This window comes from Hippocampus comes, unplaced genomic scaffold, assembly GCF_001891065.2.
Source record: "Hippocampus comes isolate QL1 unplaced genomic scaffold, H_comes_QL1_v1.1 scaffold249, whole genome shotgun sequence".
NCBI classification, from domain to species: domain Eukaryota; kingdom Metazoa; phylum Chordata; class Actinopteri; order Syngnathiformes; family Syngnathidae; genus Hippocampus; species Hippocampus comes.
This window is the reverse complement of record NW_017805035.1, coordinates 1,021,859-1,038,320: the sequence shown is the minus strand read 5'-3', so window position 1 is coordinate 1,038,320 and position 16,462 is coordinate 1,021,859. Positions and strand designations below refer to the sequence as shown.

Here is a 16,462-nt window from a genome sequence, read left to right as displayed (position 1 = left end):
AATGCACATTTGACAATAAAGTTATACTTGACTTGATAACTTTTGAGCGCAGTAGATACCTAACTAATATTCGTGATCTTGTCCCAATGTCCATAGTGTGTAATCGTCAAACCGCATCAATGCCGGAAGTTGTGTTTGTTTTCCGCCATTTCCAGTAGTTGCTCTTGGTCAAAATAAAAAAGGCAACGCGGAAGTTCACTTCCCGTCACTTTTTTGGGGTGGAAAATTGCACGATTACTTGTTGTGGAAACCAGAACGGTGAGTTAAAGTCATTGACTAAAATTACTCTTGCGCATACGTTTTCCTTGATCCAACGTATGAACAAGTCAAGTGGCCGAGACGGAAACCTTGTGCTACATTGCGTTAAGAATTCTTAATACTGTACTGCAAGTTTGCAATGTTGTTTTTGTCTCAAAGTTTATTTGGCCGAAAGTGTGTTCGGTGTGCACAGAGACTTGTTTTACAGGTGCTAAACAACTTGATCTATGGATTTAATTCACATTTATTGAATTGATTGGTAATCTAAAGAGGTATTTTGATCAGAATTAAGTCAGTAGTCAGTAATCACCTTCGATTTTTGTGTGTGACGAGTTTAATAATCAGTTTGAGCTATTGGACAACTTGTCACACACTCCCTTGTTTACCTTCACTTTCAGCTTCGTCCCGGCCAGACTGCAATAAGACTTCCGCTCATTATGTTATTTTTCCATTTCTTTTTATCTTAATTTTCACCAACACACCACACTTGAAACGGTTTTGGTCCTTAAGTGAACTCGGCGTCATTCCTGCAAAACAAACGCATGTTTTTCAAATGCTAAGCAAAGTGAACTTTCGATTAGTAGTCGCACGACAAACATTGATTAGAACGAAATCAGTTCAGTGAAAACGTTGTCAGTCAAGTTTTTAAGTAGTAGTAGCTTTAGGTTTACCGCTTCTGGTGAAGTTAGTGAACTTTGAAATATCGATTGCATTAAGTAGTATAGTAGTAACAGTACTAGTTTTTTTTTAAATTAGAATTACGTGAAGAATCGCCTCCTTTCAAACGAAAAGTGATGTAATTGTCTCAGTTTGACTATTGCTATGAGATCCACTTACGCCGAAGAAAGACACAATCTTCCCTGCGTGTCGAGTCATTTGTTTAACTTTATTTGGGTAAAAAAAAACCTGACAGTTTTGTACCACAACTAGCCGTTAGAACAGTCACACTTTCGTTATGTGTTAAAGAAAATCAAATAACTCGTTGAGTCATTTAATGACTTAGGGTGACGTAAGGACTTGAATGTTACAATATCATCACGAGGAAAGAAAATGTTTTCAAAAAAAAAAAATCACAGTCTATCAGAGTAAAATAATGTGTGGTTTCTTCTATGAAGGAAATTACAACAATAAATACCCTAATGTTGAAATGATCTATGGCTAGACACCATTTTTTAAAGGAAGTTATGGAAATACAGTAACATTGTAATGTACTGTCATGCAAGTATTTCAAGTATTTTCACCGATGCTTTAAATGGGAGTGCGCTTGTGTCACGTCATTTGGTGTGTCTGTGTTCTTCTACCTTGCTTACAGACCAAGTCAAGGTTACACCTTTTAGGATGTCAGATTTTCTCAAATTATTCTTTGCGTTTGCGAATTTGTTTTTGTGAATGCGATACAAGTACAGTATTTGCTAAAATGTTTAATTGTATTTGCGCTGATTTATTGCATGTACAGTATTACAATTTGCATTGACTTAAGGCATTCATCCATCCATTACCTCAATCACTTTACCCTCCCAAGCCGTCTTTCGTGAGTAGGCGGGGTGCACCCAATCCGTTGCCAGCCAATCGCAGGGCACACAGCTATTACAAATATTTGCTTTGATTTTTGTGCATATCGTTGGCAGAATCTTCGTACCTCCAAAATCATCACTTTTCAGGAGACCCCCAAAGAGTCATGTTTGGTCAGTCATCAATTTGGAATCATCAAAGCGAGCAAGCCATGTTTCATCACTGTAGATTGGTCATTGATTTTTTTTTTAGATGACAACCACACATGATGTCTGACCAATCGTAGAGACTTGTGAAAAAATATTAACTTTCCCAAATTCTGATGTAGGTGTTCGCACAACACATGCGTTGATTTAATGCATAATATTACAAATATTTGTGCTGATTTTGTGCACGTTCTACAGATATTTGCAAAGATGTACTTCATATACACTATGTAGTTGATTTTATTCAATGCATATAGTACCAAAAAAATTCTGTTATTTTCCGCGATTGCACTCATAATCCAAATTTATATATCATATATTTCAATTATCCATCTGCCCATCCATCCATTTTCTAATCCGCTTAGCCTCACAAGAGTTGCAGGCGTGCTGGAGCCTATCCCAGCTGTCATCGGGCAGCAGGCGGTGTAGTCCCTGAATTGGTCGCCGCCCTGAATTGTTCGCCGGCCAATCGCAGGGCACACTTAGACGAACGAACCATTCATGCTCACAATCACACGTAGGGACAATATCGAGTATTTCATTCGCCTACCATGCATGTTTTGGGGAATGTGTGAGGAAACCGGAGTACCCGGAGAAAACCCACGCAGACACGGGGAAAACATGCAAACTCTACACATTAAGCCGGAATCTAACCCTACCTCTGCACTGTGAGGGCGGTGTGCTCACCAGTCGACCACCGTCCCGCCCATATTTTAATTAAAAATTAATTTTTTGTTGTATTTTGTGATGGTGGCGCGTGTGCGTGCATGTATGTATGTGTGTGTGTGCGTGTGTGTGTCTCATGGCTCTCAGCTTCATCATGGCCACAGAAGAAGTTTATTCCTCGACGGTGGTGTCAAACCCGAATGCTGCCTGTTGCCTGGTGCCGTCACAATGTCTGGAAAAAGTGCGCTTCATCATCAAGCTCTTGGAAGTGGTGAGTCGGCTGTCCCGATTAGTAGACGGCTCAGTGTAACGTGTGGAGACGACAAGGTGGGTCTCTTTTACTTGAGGACTTTTACAAGGTTTGGTATCTTGCGTGAGGAATTCTAAATGGTTCAGTATAATGCGCAAGGAATTCTGCATGGTTGACGGCAGTGTGCGAGGACCTGTCGACGTTTGAGTGTCATCCGGAAAAATGACAAATTGGTAGGGCAAGCCGACAGAAAACATTGAAGTGTGGTTTCAGTGGCCTTGGCCAAGATTCGCCCTTCCTCCTGCGGCCTCTTGACAGGAAGTGCCCAGCGGGAAGTGAAAGTGCTGCCGTTAGCACATCGCCGTTAGCACATCGCCGTTAGCACAAACCTCCGTTAGCACAAACCTCCGTTAGCACAAATCTCCGTTAGCCCATCACTGTTAGCACAAATCTCTGTTCGTTCATCCCCGTTAGCATAAAACCTCCATTGGCCCATCTCCGTTGGCACAAACCTCCGTTAGCCCATCACCGTTGATCTATCTCAACATTTAACGTAGAATGCAGGAAACCACTCCAAAGGATTTATTCAGTCAGAATTATGAAAGTTGTCTTCACGTTAGTATGTCAAGGACTTTTCCTGCTCAGCCAAAGCACATATTTGACCTTTTCTGAGGTCTACAAACCTATATTGAGCAAGGATTGCTCCTTGGGATGAGAACCTTCCTTTGCCCCTTACTTTGCCAGCTGCTGTCACTGGTGGCGTTCTTCCTGGAGGAGATGGTCTACGTCTGCATCAACTGCGCAGCTCTGGAGTTCTTTGAGTTTGTCAGCTGCACGGCGTTCCTCTTCACCGCCCTGCTCCTCATCCTCCTCTACACTAAGCTGCACCGCCGGGTGGGAATCACCTGTTGGCCCAGCCTGGTAAGCTCCACGTCATCGTTATTGGAACATTGAACTGGAGAAGCAATTTTCTTCTCGCCTTCTCATAAAAAGTCTCACGGCACGCAACCGAACAAAATTGTAACAAAAAATTTAAACTGTGCGTAAATGAAGTTACGATCTTGGTCACGGAACAAATAATAAGAATAAGAAAATCTTTATTCGTCTCACCATGGAGAAATTCCCAATTTACAGCAGCAAAGTTATGAAAGGATGAAAGTAGAAGAACAAAAAGTATCGGAGCTGCTGTAAAGGCAGCCACTGTCGTGGCGCCATCTTGAAGTCATAATAACAAAATAATACAACACATAAGAGACAGACAGTCATTCAATCTTAACCACTTTTCTGCATAATCTTTGTTGTTTGAGGGACAGCTTATCATGTTATCTCGTTACAGGGCACATAAAAGGGTTAAACTTATAAATTAAGGTCACCCGCTAAACTGAAATATTGATCTAAATCATACAATTCCCATTCAAAGTCACTCCAGATTCTATAAAGTTCTTTTTTTTTTTCACAATGAGGAAATGACAAAAAAGTTTTATCAATGGCACAAACATGACAACGCCGTCAAATGTTGTGCCGTCGATGTCACAACCCATTCAAACATCATGTGACCACAACGAGGGGCCTCCCTGTCAGGACAAGAAGTCTTCAAGGAAAAAAAAAAAAACAAAAATGCTGAGTTGGCAACTTCCTAATGTTGCTTATTATATTCTTGCCATGTTTTATTTATTTCCTGCCTTTGCTTGCATTTTGCGCATAGGATACAAAAACATGCTGTACTTTCTAGCTTACCTGTTTTATTTCAAATATCCGCTTTGGATTAGTACTCAAAAGTATAGTGCAAATATTTGGTACATACAGTAAATATATAACACGAACAGCATGTACTGTACATTCATGAAAATACCGCAATGGCGATTGTTGTTGTGCTGCAGGACTTTGTGTACACGATGGTGATCGCCTTCTTATTCCTCATCGCCTCCATCGTGTTTGCTGCCATCAACGGCGGCACTACTCTGGAGAAAAGTGCTGTGGTATGGAAACACGTCTTTCCTTCCCTATTTCTTCTTTCCCCCCCCCCCCTCCCTTCCCAACCTTTCCTTTGCCATTGACATGTTTCATTCAGTGCATCCTTGTCTTAACTTACATTGTTGTGGCCTTCCCTGCTTCTTTCTTGATTGACTTAACTTTTCTTCCGCACCTCCTCGGCCTCTTCCCCATTTCCATCTTCCACTCCCCACCTTGTTTTTTTCCCTATTTCGTTTTCACCCCCAACGTCCTTCCCCGCCTTCCTTCATCCCCTCCCTGTCTGTCTTTCGTTCCCTAATTCCTTCTTTCTTTATCCACCTTTTTGTGTCCTTCCCAACCTCCCCCCACCATCCCATTTCCTTCCTTCATATTTCCTATTTGCATCCTCTCCTTCCTTTATTGATTAACTCACGATACTCCTCGCTTGATAGTGTTTCATTTGTTACTTTCTTCTATTCTTCCCTAGCCTAATTCCTTCTTTCTTTATCCTCCTTCTTGTGCCCTTCTTTCTTCTTTCATGATATGCCTCTTGGTTGGTTTCCCTCCTTCCGCATTTTGTTCCCTAACATATTCTTTCACTCTGCACCTTGTTTCCTTCCTTCCTTCCTGGTATTCCTGATTTTTTTTTTTCATACCCAACTTTGATGTTGCTTTCCCTACCTCTCTTTGTCTTTCCCTGTTTCCAACTTGTGTCCTTCACTACCACCTTCATTCATTACCTGCATTATTTCTTCCCCTACCTACTCCTATCCTTTCCTACTTCCTTCTTTCTTCATTCACATTCTTGTGTCCTTCGCAACCATCTCCTATCCTTCACCATTTCTTTATTTCATGCCTTACCTTCTGTGTGCCTTCGCTACTTCCTTATTTTGTATCCTAACACCTTCTGTCACTCCCTCCATCGTTCTTTCCTTCCGAACCTCCTGATTTATTTCCATACTGTGTTCTTTTATCCCTAACTTCTGCGTTGCCTTCCCGACTTCCTTCTTTCCATAGCTCCTTTTCTGTAATTCCTACCCATGTCATTCCCTACTGCCTTATTTCGCTCCCTATCTTTTTTTCTCTATTGTTTCCTTCACTACTTCTTTCTTTAATGTTTTGGAATGTTTCCTCTGGCAGGCATTTGGCTTCCTGGCCACATTTGCGTTCATGGCCGACCTTTTCCTGTTTTGGAGGAATCACGGGCTTCCCTTTCCCAAAGGGGACCAGGCGCAGTCTACTAATGGCATCCCAGCGGCAGAACCTGACCAGAAGGCTCCCGTGGAGACGGAGAAACTCAACTTGGACGCCGCAGCAGCCGAATGATTTTGTTTTGTTTTTCTGTGCTTTGTGTGCCCTATGAAAGGTCAAACATTTTTACACTTCAGGAGGCGCTCTCGTCTCCGATAGCTGGCATGAATTCCTCTCTTTATACTACTGAGGCCAGACACTCAGGAAATAAACAATCACTTTTCCACTCAAAGGAGACATATTACGGATGATTTTTCACAATTGAAAAGATTCCCCAGGTGTCCCAAGAAGCTTTTAAAGTGCTGCTCGTAGTGATTACATTTCATTAGGACCGCAGCATTTCACTTGTTGGTTGATGTCGGGGCTTGTCACAAATCCTGGCCAAGTACGCGTAACTTCAATCCTCATGTCAACAACACAGCCCAACGTTGCGCTGGTACTGGTGACATGTGTTGGCTAACGCTAATATGTGCGAACACTGCAGGCCTGCTTTGATATGGTGGTGCTTCTCCCACTGCCTCAGTGTGGTTTTTTTGGAACTTTTTTTTGCCTCGTTGGCAAGCCATTGGCTAACTGACTCTCTCAGTCACATTTTGTGATGTATTTGAGATAAAAGATTTTCTTGGTTGATTCATTTCGGTCTCGATTGCTGGGGAGACACTGCAACACCCAAATATTTGCATAGGTACATTATGTAATCAATTGTCCGTAATATGTCCCCTTGAATATAGTTTGTAAATATTCTGAAGATAGCTTGTAAGAACAGAAAGTGATGTTATCCCTTGTCATTTTTTTTCTCGTGTTTTCTGTCATGACAGTTAAACGGGATCATACAGTAACAAGCAAATGAAGATGCTTTGTGAAAAATGTTGACCGCCAATAATAATTAAATGGATTCTTATTTTTCATGTGGGCTGGGACTGATGAAAAAGTAGACAATCAAATATAAGATTTGTTTTTTTCTGATGAAATGGCTCCACTTTGTAATATTGTTACTAACAGACAATTCTAGAATGTTGTTTCCCCTTAAACCTTACACTGATGCATTGCTTGGTTGAAACTCGGCTAACACTCTTCAAAACTTGAATCTCTCTGTGTCAAAATGCTAAGATGTCTTAATGTTTGGGTGTATAAAGTTATGATGCAAAATGAAAGAGGTTGTAGAATGATTGTGGACTTTGATCATTATAAACGCACTCCTCTTAACTCTCTTGGCAGTCAAGCAAATGGTAAATGAGTAATTTGTATTTTGTTTCCAAACCAATTTTCTATTGGTTCAACATCTCAGGTGTTCAGTCTGATTGGTTCCAACAAAAATATCTATTAAAATTGAATTGAATTGTATCCCAGATAGGATGTGGACTGCAAATGATGACGCAACACAATCTAAAAAGCGGTTAGACTTGGTACCCAATGATGATCAATTCTTTTACTTTTAATGCTCGATAGTGTGTTCTGTATTTGAACATGTTATCCAGACATGTGCCACACTTGCAATTGTGTCAAGATAAAGTGACAACTCACTTGGTTCTATTTTCACAGCATTGATCTTTGCAAATTTCTGTCAGAACTAAAATGTCTTCTACTTCATTGGTTTCCCTCACGATATGATAAAATAACCATCTATCGAGCTCGCCAGTTTATTATAAATAACTACATTTCCCACAATGCAACAAGTCTCGCAACTCGCGAGAATTTGAAAAGTAAACACTGCGCCTGCGCAGTAACGGCGGAGCGGTTGCTCGGATCAGGGCGGCGGAGGAGAAAGACAAACGCAGCGAACAAAAACACACACAATGGCGACGGCGGCGACCACGGCTAGCGGGCCGACCACCGGCCCCGTCGGCGGCGGCGGAACCGCGGTGGGGCGCAAGAAAGACGGCGGCCCGTCCGCCAAATTCTGGGAGTGTTCCGAGACCATATCCCAACTGGAGACGGTGCGTCTGTGGATCGGCAAGCACTACAAGAAGGTGAGCTAGTTTAGCTTAGCATTTCACCCCATTGATTCCAATGAAGGCCCGCGGCGCGCTGACAATGGAGGACCGATGCGAGCTTATTCAAAAACCGTCAACTTTGTGGGTTAAAGGGCTTTTATTTGCTGTTTGTTGGAAGCAGCCAATACCAGCGGTCTATGTATTGCTGCTTAACATGGCTCACACCAAGCATGGCTTTTAATGATGCACTTTTTATCGAACAATTGTTGTCATACATTGTAAAGCTAACCCGCGAGCACCCTCTGTTTAATGTTCTTAAACTCGCATCATTTACACTGTAGAAATTGAAGTGTAAAGTGTCAAACTGTCTGCTAACGCCTCACATTGTAAGCGACATTGTCAAATAACCATAAATTGCCAAAGCAACAAATAATACAGATTACGCAAAAAGTCTCAATTCATGCCTGATTTTGTTTTGATTGATTATTTTTGAATGTCGAGTGTAAATGACAATTTGAATCCAAAGGCGAAATAACGCATCGCACTGCGTGTCAGTCATGCCTTAGTTTTCGGGGGAACTGGGGGTGCTTTGAGCAAAAAAAAAAAGTGTCTCTATATATTTCAGTTTTTCAGGTATTCCATGAGGGTAGGTATTTTGCTTTAATGTAAAATGTGTGTGTGTGTGTGTGTTGTTAGTACGTCCAGAATGACTCGCCCTCCAGCAAGTCTCTGGCTGGCCTGGTGGTGCAGCTGCTTCAGTTTCAGGAGGATTCGTTTGGACGCAAAGTCAACAATCCCGCTCTCACCAAGCTGCCGGTACCACCTCTTACCTCCATCTTGACTGTCCATGATGCTGCTCCTGGTCTCCTCAATGTTCATTTTCTTCCCCCAAGGCCAAGTGCTTCCTGGACATGAAAGCGGGAGGTGCTCTCTGCCACATCCTGGGCTCCGTCTACAAGTTCAAGAGCGAGCAGGGATGGTGAGTTCATGGTTTAAATTTTTCACTCGGGATGCCAGTAAGGTGCACATCCACCTTTCACATATGCTCTCCACTACTATCGGCAGGCGACGCTTTGACCTTCAGAACCCTTCCCGTATGGACAGGAATGTGGAGATGTTCTTGAATGTTGAGAAAAACTTGGTGCAGGTATGTCCTTGTGATACGGCTGGATGATAATTGAAACCCAGTGAAAGGTAATAGAAGAGTCGATCATGCAGAACTTTGCTGAAGACACATTGCCCATTTATACATCGCATGAGCGAGCAGTCATTAAGTCAATGGAAGTAACTTTTCTCTGAAGGTATATTCTTGCAAGCAGCAAATGTTTTATTTTGCTGGAAACAAAACCAGTGAAATTAAAATCTGAGCAATGTGTGTGTCTGTGTGTGTAAGGGGTGGCGTTTATTTGCCCAGTCCTAAGTTGTAATTGTCACAAAACAAAATTAAGCCATTGTCTTTTTTAATGGCATTCTCATTTGACCGTGTTCTTCCAGAACAACTGCCTGACCCGACCCACCGTCTACTTATCTCCTGATATGGAAGCCAAGCAAGCCAGTAAGCTCAAAGATGCCATTAAGAGGCACCAGGTGAGCATCATGTGGCCACATCGCATCCACACTGTCACCTTTTGCCCCTTCTATAACTTTTATCCTCTTCTTCTTGGAGGGTTCCATAACTGAGGACAAGTCTAAGGCTACACACCTAATTTTCCCATCTCCGTCGCAGCAAGATGAAGGTTGGCTGTCCTCCAGTTGTCTTTGTTGTTGTTGTTGATGTTGTTTGTTTGTTTTTTTTTCTAAATCTTTTATTTTGAAATGGTGGATTCCAGAAGAATGGCTGCGTCCCGTCATGAGGAAAGATAAGCAGGTTCTGGTCCACTGGGGACTCTATCCAGACAGGTGAGCATGAACGAGGACTTGTGGAATCTCACAAATGTCCATAAGTTCTGACGTTAAAAAGTCCCTTCTCGTCAGCTACGACACCTGGATGGCAGCCGGCGAAGTGGACGGCGACGTGGAGGAGCCACCTAGTGCCGACCGACCGTGGAAGGTGAGCGTGAACGACAAAATGTTTTGAAGAAATTACAATGCACATCAGATACAGTTTCTCTGCCATCTCAAATCAGTATTGCACTGTATAATAACATGCAGAAAAAAGACATTTGACAAAACACCTGCACAAAATAAATCAAAATGCAAGCGCAACAGATTTTCTCTGCAAGGTAACAAACGTGACCTGAGGGTGGTCAAATGTGAAGTTTGAAGTTTACCCAAAAGTAATGTGTAAAACAGCCCCCCCACCAGCTCTTTAATGGCTTTTTCCCGTGTGGAGTTACACAGGTGAGGCAAGACGAGCTCAGTAAAATATTTGCAACTTAGCCATACAATACCTTAAGGCAAACGCTTCCCAGCTCCTTTCGGTCATATTTCAAAACAGTGTGAAAATGATTCCACTCGAATTGTTTTTTTCACTCGTCACTTTTTTTTGGGGGGAAAAATAGTCACTGGAGGGAGCTGACAACACTTGCTGTGCTTTGGAAACTAGCTTCTCTGTGTTCTAAGTAGGGCTGAACATTTTTGGAAAATAACGTAATTGCCATTTGAAAAAAATTCCCCTCAATATTGAGATTTAATATGCAATTTTTTTTCAAGGTCTTCTTTCTATGCATTTTTAACACAAGCAATAAATCAATCAGTGGTACAAAACATTGTCACATTCAGGATACATACATGTAGAGGTGCAGCAAATAATGGACAACTAATTGATTATCAACTGAAATGATAATTCACTTGTTATTTTTAATAGTCGATTGATTGTTCAGATGCCTTTTTTAATTTAAAGTCCAAATGCTTCTCCGTTCAGCATCTAAACGATAAATTTGATTTCTGTGGTCCTCCTTGAAAGCAGACTAATTATCATTGAATCAAATGCGATACATTTAGTTTTACTTTAGCGGCATTTTTTGCCAATTTTCCTGACAGATTTTCGAGAGCTATATTGATTATGAAAATAATTGTTAGTTGCAGCTCTACGTAAATGTTTTCTTTTAGGTTAGGTTTACGGTACGATACAGACAAATGATCCATGAATTATTATGAGCAACAGTTTATCAACTTCAATTAGTTGTCAATTTACTAAACGTTTTGACTTGCAATCTGAAGCGTTCATTACGAAAATGTCACAAAATTCTAAAAAGTGTGGCGTGAACACAGGTCAATGTTGGACCGCACGTGTGCCATAAGAATGAGAATGCAAATATGCCCTCAACCTCAGGTCCATGCCAGGTGGGTCCTGGACATGGACGCATTCAACGAGTGGATGAATGAGGAAGACTACGAGGTGGACGACAACAAGAAGCCCGTCACCTTCCGCCAGAAGATCTTCCTGAAGGAGGAGGAGGTAAATGTTACGGAAATGTCACATTTTGCTTATTGTTTGGTGGTTGTTCCTTGCATGGGACGCTTGGGAAATGTCGTCTTGCATGAAGCTGCCCTGTCTGTTTCTATTTTTGTCTGTCTGTCTGTATTGTCTGTCGTCATCCTTCCTCACACCTTTTCTCTTCTTCCAAAGCACCTCGGGGTTTCTGTTCATGTTGATGGAAAGCTCTTGATTGTGCTCAGGCACTTAAAATTCAGAACAATTTGTCTTTGTGAGGGTAGAATCAATGTTTATATGTATGGACACAGTCTAGAAATAGCAATGATGTTTAAAGGCCTGTATTGTGGTCCTAATTTTGCACTTTTTGGGGTAATATTGGTTCATTCACAATTAAAAAAAAAAATTCATCTATTTAATCAAAGTATGGGTAATTAATTCATTGTAAATAAACATACATTGAACATTTACCGATTTACTGAATAATTGATGAATTACAATTACATTAGTTATGAATGTAAAATGGAAACGAATCAATATTGTACTATTTTAATTATGATATTAACTTTTATTCATTATATATTGTGTATTATGAATAAAAATGTAAATCGCGATATTGTAAATAATGTTACACAAAAATAACATCACAAACAACAAAAAATAAAAATACAACATAAATCATGTTTTTTGTTTCATGAAATTATATTTTATTATTTTACTTTTTTTGGTAATCGATTTATCAAACAGTATAATTTATAGTAAATGACAAAATACAAATATTAAAAACCTTTTAGCCATTTTGTATTTGTTTTATGAATGAATCACAATTATATGAATTGTAAAAGAAGGAGTGAGAGTAGCCAGGAACTCTGCTCATGGGTCCACGCCACTGCATCCTCCTCCCCTACCTCCTCCCCACCTGTTGCACCTCCCCATGTGTGCGAACGTTCCATTCTCTCATTCTGCCACTCTTTTATCTCATCCTCCATCCCTCGCTCCCTCCGCGCCGCACGGGCGTTTGTCTGATCAGTCGTCTTCCCGTACGCCCGATCGCAAGGAGCGCAAGGCCAATTCGGCCAGCAAGAAGAGGAGGCGCTCGCCCTCGCCGCCCAGCACCCCCGCCGAGTCCCGGAAGAAAGGTGGAAAGAAGTAAGTAAGCGACATACTGCGGTTATGCGCCATGTCAGCCATAGACATCGAAAATAAATAAATCCAGTTTGGGTGTGGAGTCACATGCAAACGGCCCTGCTGTTGAGTGTGGAAAGTACCCCATTCGTTTATCTCTGATTTCGCAACCATTTCATACTCAAAGCCAGATCTCATGAGATTAAGACTGTGAGACTGTGAATACTGTCAATGTCGTGTAAATGTATTTGGCCATCATATTTATCTACACTGGTGCCTTGGCATAAAATTGTTTTGTCCTGTTTTGACTGTCTGGCCATCATGAGCCACGTTATGGTGGCCCTACTAGAACCGGCCCTGTATATTCATGATGTAACGGAATACATTTCACAGATTTTTGAAGCCTTTTCAAAGATATTACTTCTGCATATTTTTTTTTTCGCAAACATTTCTAGTGATCAGAATAAAAGCTTTGTTGTTTTTGGTGCCTATCAGTTTCTCAAGTATGTTAGTATGTGTTTGAATGAGCAGCATTACAATTTTTGCCCTTGCAAGGTTGTAGCTTTATGAAGTTCGCTCCATTGAATTGACATTCAACCTAGTGACCGCGACTCAATCAGATGTCTGTGACGGCAACCATCAACAAGTCATCTAAGATACTGACATCTACTTCCTATTTTAGGAGCCAGGGACATTACTGGAAGCGTCGAGGACACCGCGGCGAAGAGGATGACACGGAGGATGACGTCACCAAGGACCTGGACGACTCGTCTACTGGTGCGAGCATCGAGGAGGGAAGCATTTCTAAGAATGGCACGTTCCAAAATGGAGTGGTGGTGTTTGTTTGTTAGTTTTTTTGTTGTGTTGCGTGATTGCGTTCTTGACACACCGTGCTGTCTTGTGTCCACACAGCCCATTCAAAGAAAGATGCCGAGAGCACGCCTCTTAAAGGGGACAACGGTGCAGACATTGGTATGTGACAGCAAGGCATCACTTCCTAAAACACAAAAAAATATATATCTAACGTTGTTTGTGCTGCTTTCTCTCTGGAGATGACATGGAGGATGACTCTGTGCTGTCCGGCGGGAAGGTAACGATTTATTTCTGCAAATGCTATTGAAATATCGTCATTTTTATTATCTAAATGATCACTTTGTGTTCAGGACGACGAGGACCAGAACAAAGCAGACATGAGCCGCCTGATGGATGCCGGTGAGGACAACGTGACGGAGCAGACGCATCACATCATCATCCCCAGCTACAGTGCCTGGTTCGACTACAACTGGTGAGTCGGCGACCCCCGAAGGCCTCGTGAACCTTGGACTGTTCTTCAAGCGTCAGGCGGTTCTCTCCTCTCCTTTCAGCATCCACGAGATAGAGAGGAGAGCCCTGCCAGAGTTCTTCAATGGGAAGAACAAGTCCAAAACTCCAGAAATGTGAGCATTGAAACATGCAGCAAAATTCGCACAACAATGCATGCTTATTTCCTTAAGTCATGTTTTTAGGGAGAATGAAGTAGAAGAAGTATAAAGTTAGATTCTTTGTTCCTTTTCAAGTATTATTGGTGTGAGAATGAAGTCATGTCTTTTTTGTAAGAATTCATATTTTGGGAGAATTTTTTTTCCAAAGGAAAAAAAAAATACACTTTTGAAAAGACACATTTATTTTAAAAAATGGAAATCTATTGTACTGTTAAATAGAACTGAATGCTACTGAAAAGAAATTGGGATTATGGATAGCCAGATTAAAAAAAAAAAAAAAAAAGGCGTTCAATCCACACTGCAAGATGATGATCCAGAAGTGGTATGCACAATTTTTAATATTTAATTTAGTGATTCTTTCACAAACCACCAGAGGGAGCCCCACTTACCGAACTGTTGAGAATCACTGAGTTGTGGATAAATTGTTGTCAAGTATACGTTAAAAAAAAAAAAATAGCTTACATTTATGTCCCCTTATTAAACAAGCAATGACATTATGATGACAGCGTCTGCTCGTTTTCTTTTTTTTTCTCTACATTCCCAAACAGATACCTGGCTTACCGCAACTTCATGATCGACACTTACCGCCTCAACCCCCAAGAGTACCTCACCTCCACCTCTTGCCGCAGGAACCTGACGGGCGACGTGTGTGCCATTATGAGGTGAGTCTGTGTATTGTGAGGCAAAAGTACAAGAGTTGTGATGTGAGCAGAGCAGTACTTTTTTTTTTTAATTTTTTTTTTTAAGAAAAAAGGGCATTTCTAAGGATTTTTACAATAATCAGGTCTTATTTAATTATGGCATTTCTTCTATAATATTAAAACTTCTATTCTCATCATATAATGTCCCTAATATTTGTTAGTAAATGCCGAAGTGTCATATCTTATGCAGGGCTCATGCTTTCTTGGAGCAGTGGGGCTTGGTGAACTACCAGGTGGACTCAGACAGTAGACCTTTGCCCATGGGACCCCCACCCACCCCCCACTTCACCGTCCTGGCCGACACACCCTCTGGCCTCATGCCCCTTAACCACAGACCTCCACCGGTAAGCGTGTAGTGGAGCGGGAAGCGGGTGGAGGCGGCGAGGGGCAACGGCGTGACTTTCTGCGTACGTATGCTTTAATGTTGCAGATTCCACCGCCGCAGCAGATGGCCAACTTCTCTGACAAGATGAAAGATAAAGCCATTGACCTCCAGAACTTTGGCCTCCGCACCGACCAGTACAAGAGGAACTCAAAGGTCTGAAACGCTAATCCGCAAACATGTAAATTCCCTCAAGGTAATGAAAGTGACACATGAGCCTGAATCTCCGCAAAGTGATCCTGAAGTCTGTGATCTGAAATCTGCCATTCTGCAGATTGGCGGTACTTTCTTCAGAAACTTTGATTCTTTCTGTTGTAATGTTAATCACATTACTGTACATTTTTTATTAGGTGCAATAATATAGTTTCAAAAAAAAAAAAAGTGACATGATTATCCACGGAGAAATACATAGTCATAGCACAAGCGTTTCTTCCACAAGGTAACGCAATGTGCATCACAAAATTAAAAGTACAACGTTTAAAAGCATATACAGAGTTAAAAGATATTTTCAAAGCAAAGTAATGAAATCAGGTTGTTTATTATGTTTTGCTGCTTTCAGGGTAAATCAGTGGCGTCCTCTCGGGAGTGGACCGAGCAGGAAACTTTGCTCCTGCTAGAGGTCAGTTCCTCACCGTTTACATTTTAAACATTTCTTTACATCACAATTATCGTGACCAAATTGCTCTTGGTTATCCTTATCAAGATGATTGTTAAAAGAATTCTTTTGTGCTCACGGGTAATTTTGATTGTAAAAATGGACAAATCATTTGTTGATGAGTAAAAAAGGAAATCCATTTTATTATACAAGTGTATTTTATTTTATTCATAAAATAGCATTCCAGTCTTTTATTTATATTTATAATTCACATATTTTAAGAAAAAATTGACATTTTAGGAAAAATTGTACAAATGAATACTCTGTTACAAGACTCTTCATAATACTGTAATGTGAATTCTCCATGAGCTGGGTTAGAGATCGGATTGTTTGCCCAGCCCTACAGAATGCACACAGGAAGACGGACGAGCAGGCGATAAGCAAATGAAGCAACTTAAATGTATGTTTTGGGCAGGAATAATTTTGGGGATTGTTAACAATTATTCAAGAATTTTAAACTACGATGCCAACTGTTTGAAATTGAAGTAGTAGACCAAATCTGGAGCTCCTATTTTCATATGCGCAGCCACTAGAGGGCTGCAGATTGCAGCAGAGCGTTTGTTTGTCAGAAGTGTGTGTGTGTGTGTGTGTGTTCATATTTGCTACGTTCACCAGTGGATTAAAACCACAGAGCAGATGGCGTAAGGGAACACGTGGGGATGGGGGTGTTGCTGCAGGAAAATGGGTCATTGCACATCATGTTTTTCCCCCC

General features: G+C 41.2%; 2 protein-coding genes across 6 annotated transcripts in view; both read left to right on the top strand.

The window, feature by feature from the left end:
• Positions 1–156: 156 nt before the first annotated feature.
• cmtm6 (CKLF-like MARVEL transmembrane domain containing 6) lies at positions 157–7,686 on the top strand. Of its 2 annotated transcripts, XR_002167482.1 has the most exons (6): positions 157–258; positions 2,790–2,913; positions 3,637–3,813; positions 4,773–4,871; positions 5,986–7,087; positions 7,491–7,686. XR_002167482.1 is itself a non-coding variant. In XM_019863841.1 (5 exons), the coding sequence occupies exons 2-5, from the start codon at positions 2,797–2,799 to the stop codon at positions 6,169–6,171; spliced, it is 579 nt and encodes a 192-aa protein (XP_019719400.1). In that variant the 5' UTR covers positions 157–258; positions 2,790–2,796; the 3' UTR covers positions 6,172–7,686. The 2 variants fall into 2 exon arrangements, 1 of the variants encoding a protein (XP_019719400.1); XM_019863841.1 differs by having other exon boundaries at positions 5,986–7,686.
• Positions 7,687–7,815: 129 nt separating this feature from the next.
• Positions 7,816–16,462, top strand: part of smarcc1a (SWI/SNF related BAF chromatin remodeling complex subunit C1a) — a 16,348-nt gene continuing 7,701 nt past the window's right edge. For 2 of the 4 annotated variants that reach the window (XM_019863781.1, XM_019863780.1), the window contains exons 1-19: positions 7,816–8,066; positions 8,727–8,846; positions 8,924–9,009; positions 9,096–9,177; positions 9,525–9,617; positions 9,697–9,766; positions 9,860–9,929; positions 10,005–10,080; positions 11,305–11,430; positions 12,437–12,555; positions 13,214–13,344; positions 13,444–13,503; positions 13,584–13,621; positions 13,695–13,816; positions 13,896–13,967; positions 14,561–14,674; positions 14,904–15,057; positions 15,144–15,251; positions 15,655–15,714. In XM_019863781.1, the coding sequence (XP_019719340.1) occupies positions 7,893–8,066; positions 8,727–8,846; positions 8,924–9,009; positions 9,096–9,177; positions 9,525–9,617; positions 9,697–9,766; positions 9,860–9,929; positions 10,005–10,080; positions 11,305–11,430; positions 12,437–12,555; positions 13,214–13,344; positions 13,444–13,503; positions 13,584–13,621; positions 13,695–13,816; positions 13,896–13,967; positions 14,561–14,674; positions 14,904–15,057; positions 15,144–15,251; positions 15,655–15,714 (1,875 nt within the window). In that variant the 5' untranslated portion in view covers positions 7,816–7,892. The remainder of the gene's footprint in view (positions 8,067–8,726; positions 8,847–8,923; positions 9,010–9,095; positions 9,178–9,524; positions 9,618–9,696; positions 9,767–9,859; positions 9,930–10,004; positions 10,081–11,304; positions 11,431–12,436; positions 12,556–13,213; positions 13,345–13,443; positions 13,504–13,583; positions 13,622–13,694; positions 13,817–13,895; positions 13,968–14,560; positions 14,675–14,903; positions 15,058–15,143; positions 15,252–15,654; positions 15,715–16,462) is intronic. The other 2 variants (XM_019863782.1, XM_019863783.1) reach the window with 2 other exon arrangements.

What these genes read in the sequence shown, in the direction of transcription:
- cmtm6 (XM_019863841.1), top strand. Translation starts at nt 2,797, where the DNA reads ATGGCCACAGAAGAAGTTTATTCCTCGACGGTGGTGTCAAACCCGAAT. An exon ending in TCATCAAGCTCTTGGAAGTG is followed by an intron (nt 2,914 to 3,636) that starts GTGAGTCGGCTG and finishes TTACTTTGCCAG; the next exon opens with CTGCTGTCACTGGTGGCGTT. An exon ending in TCACCTGTTGGCCCAGCCTG is followed by an intron (nt 3,814 to 4,772) that starts GTAAGCTCCACG and finishes GTTGTGCTGCAG; the next exon opens with GACTTTGTGTACACGATGGT.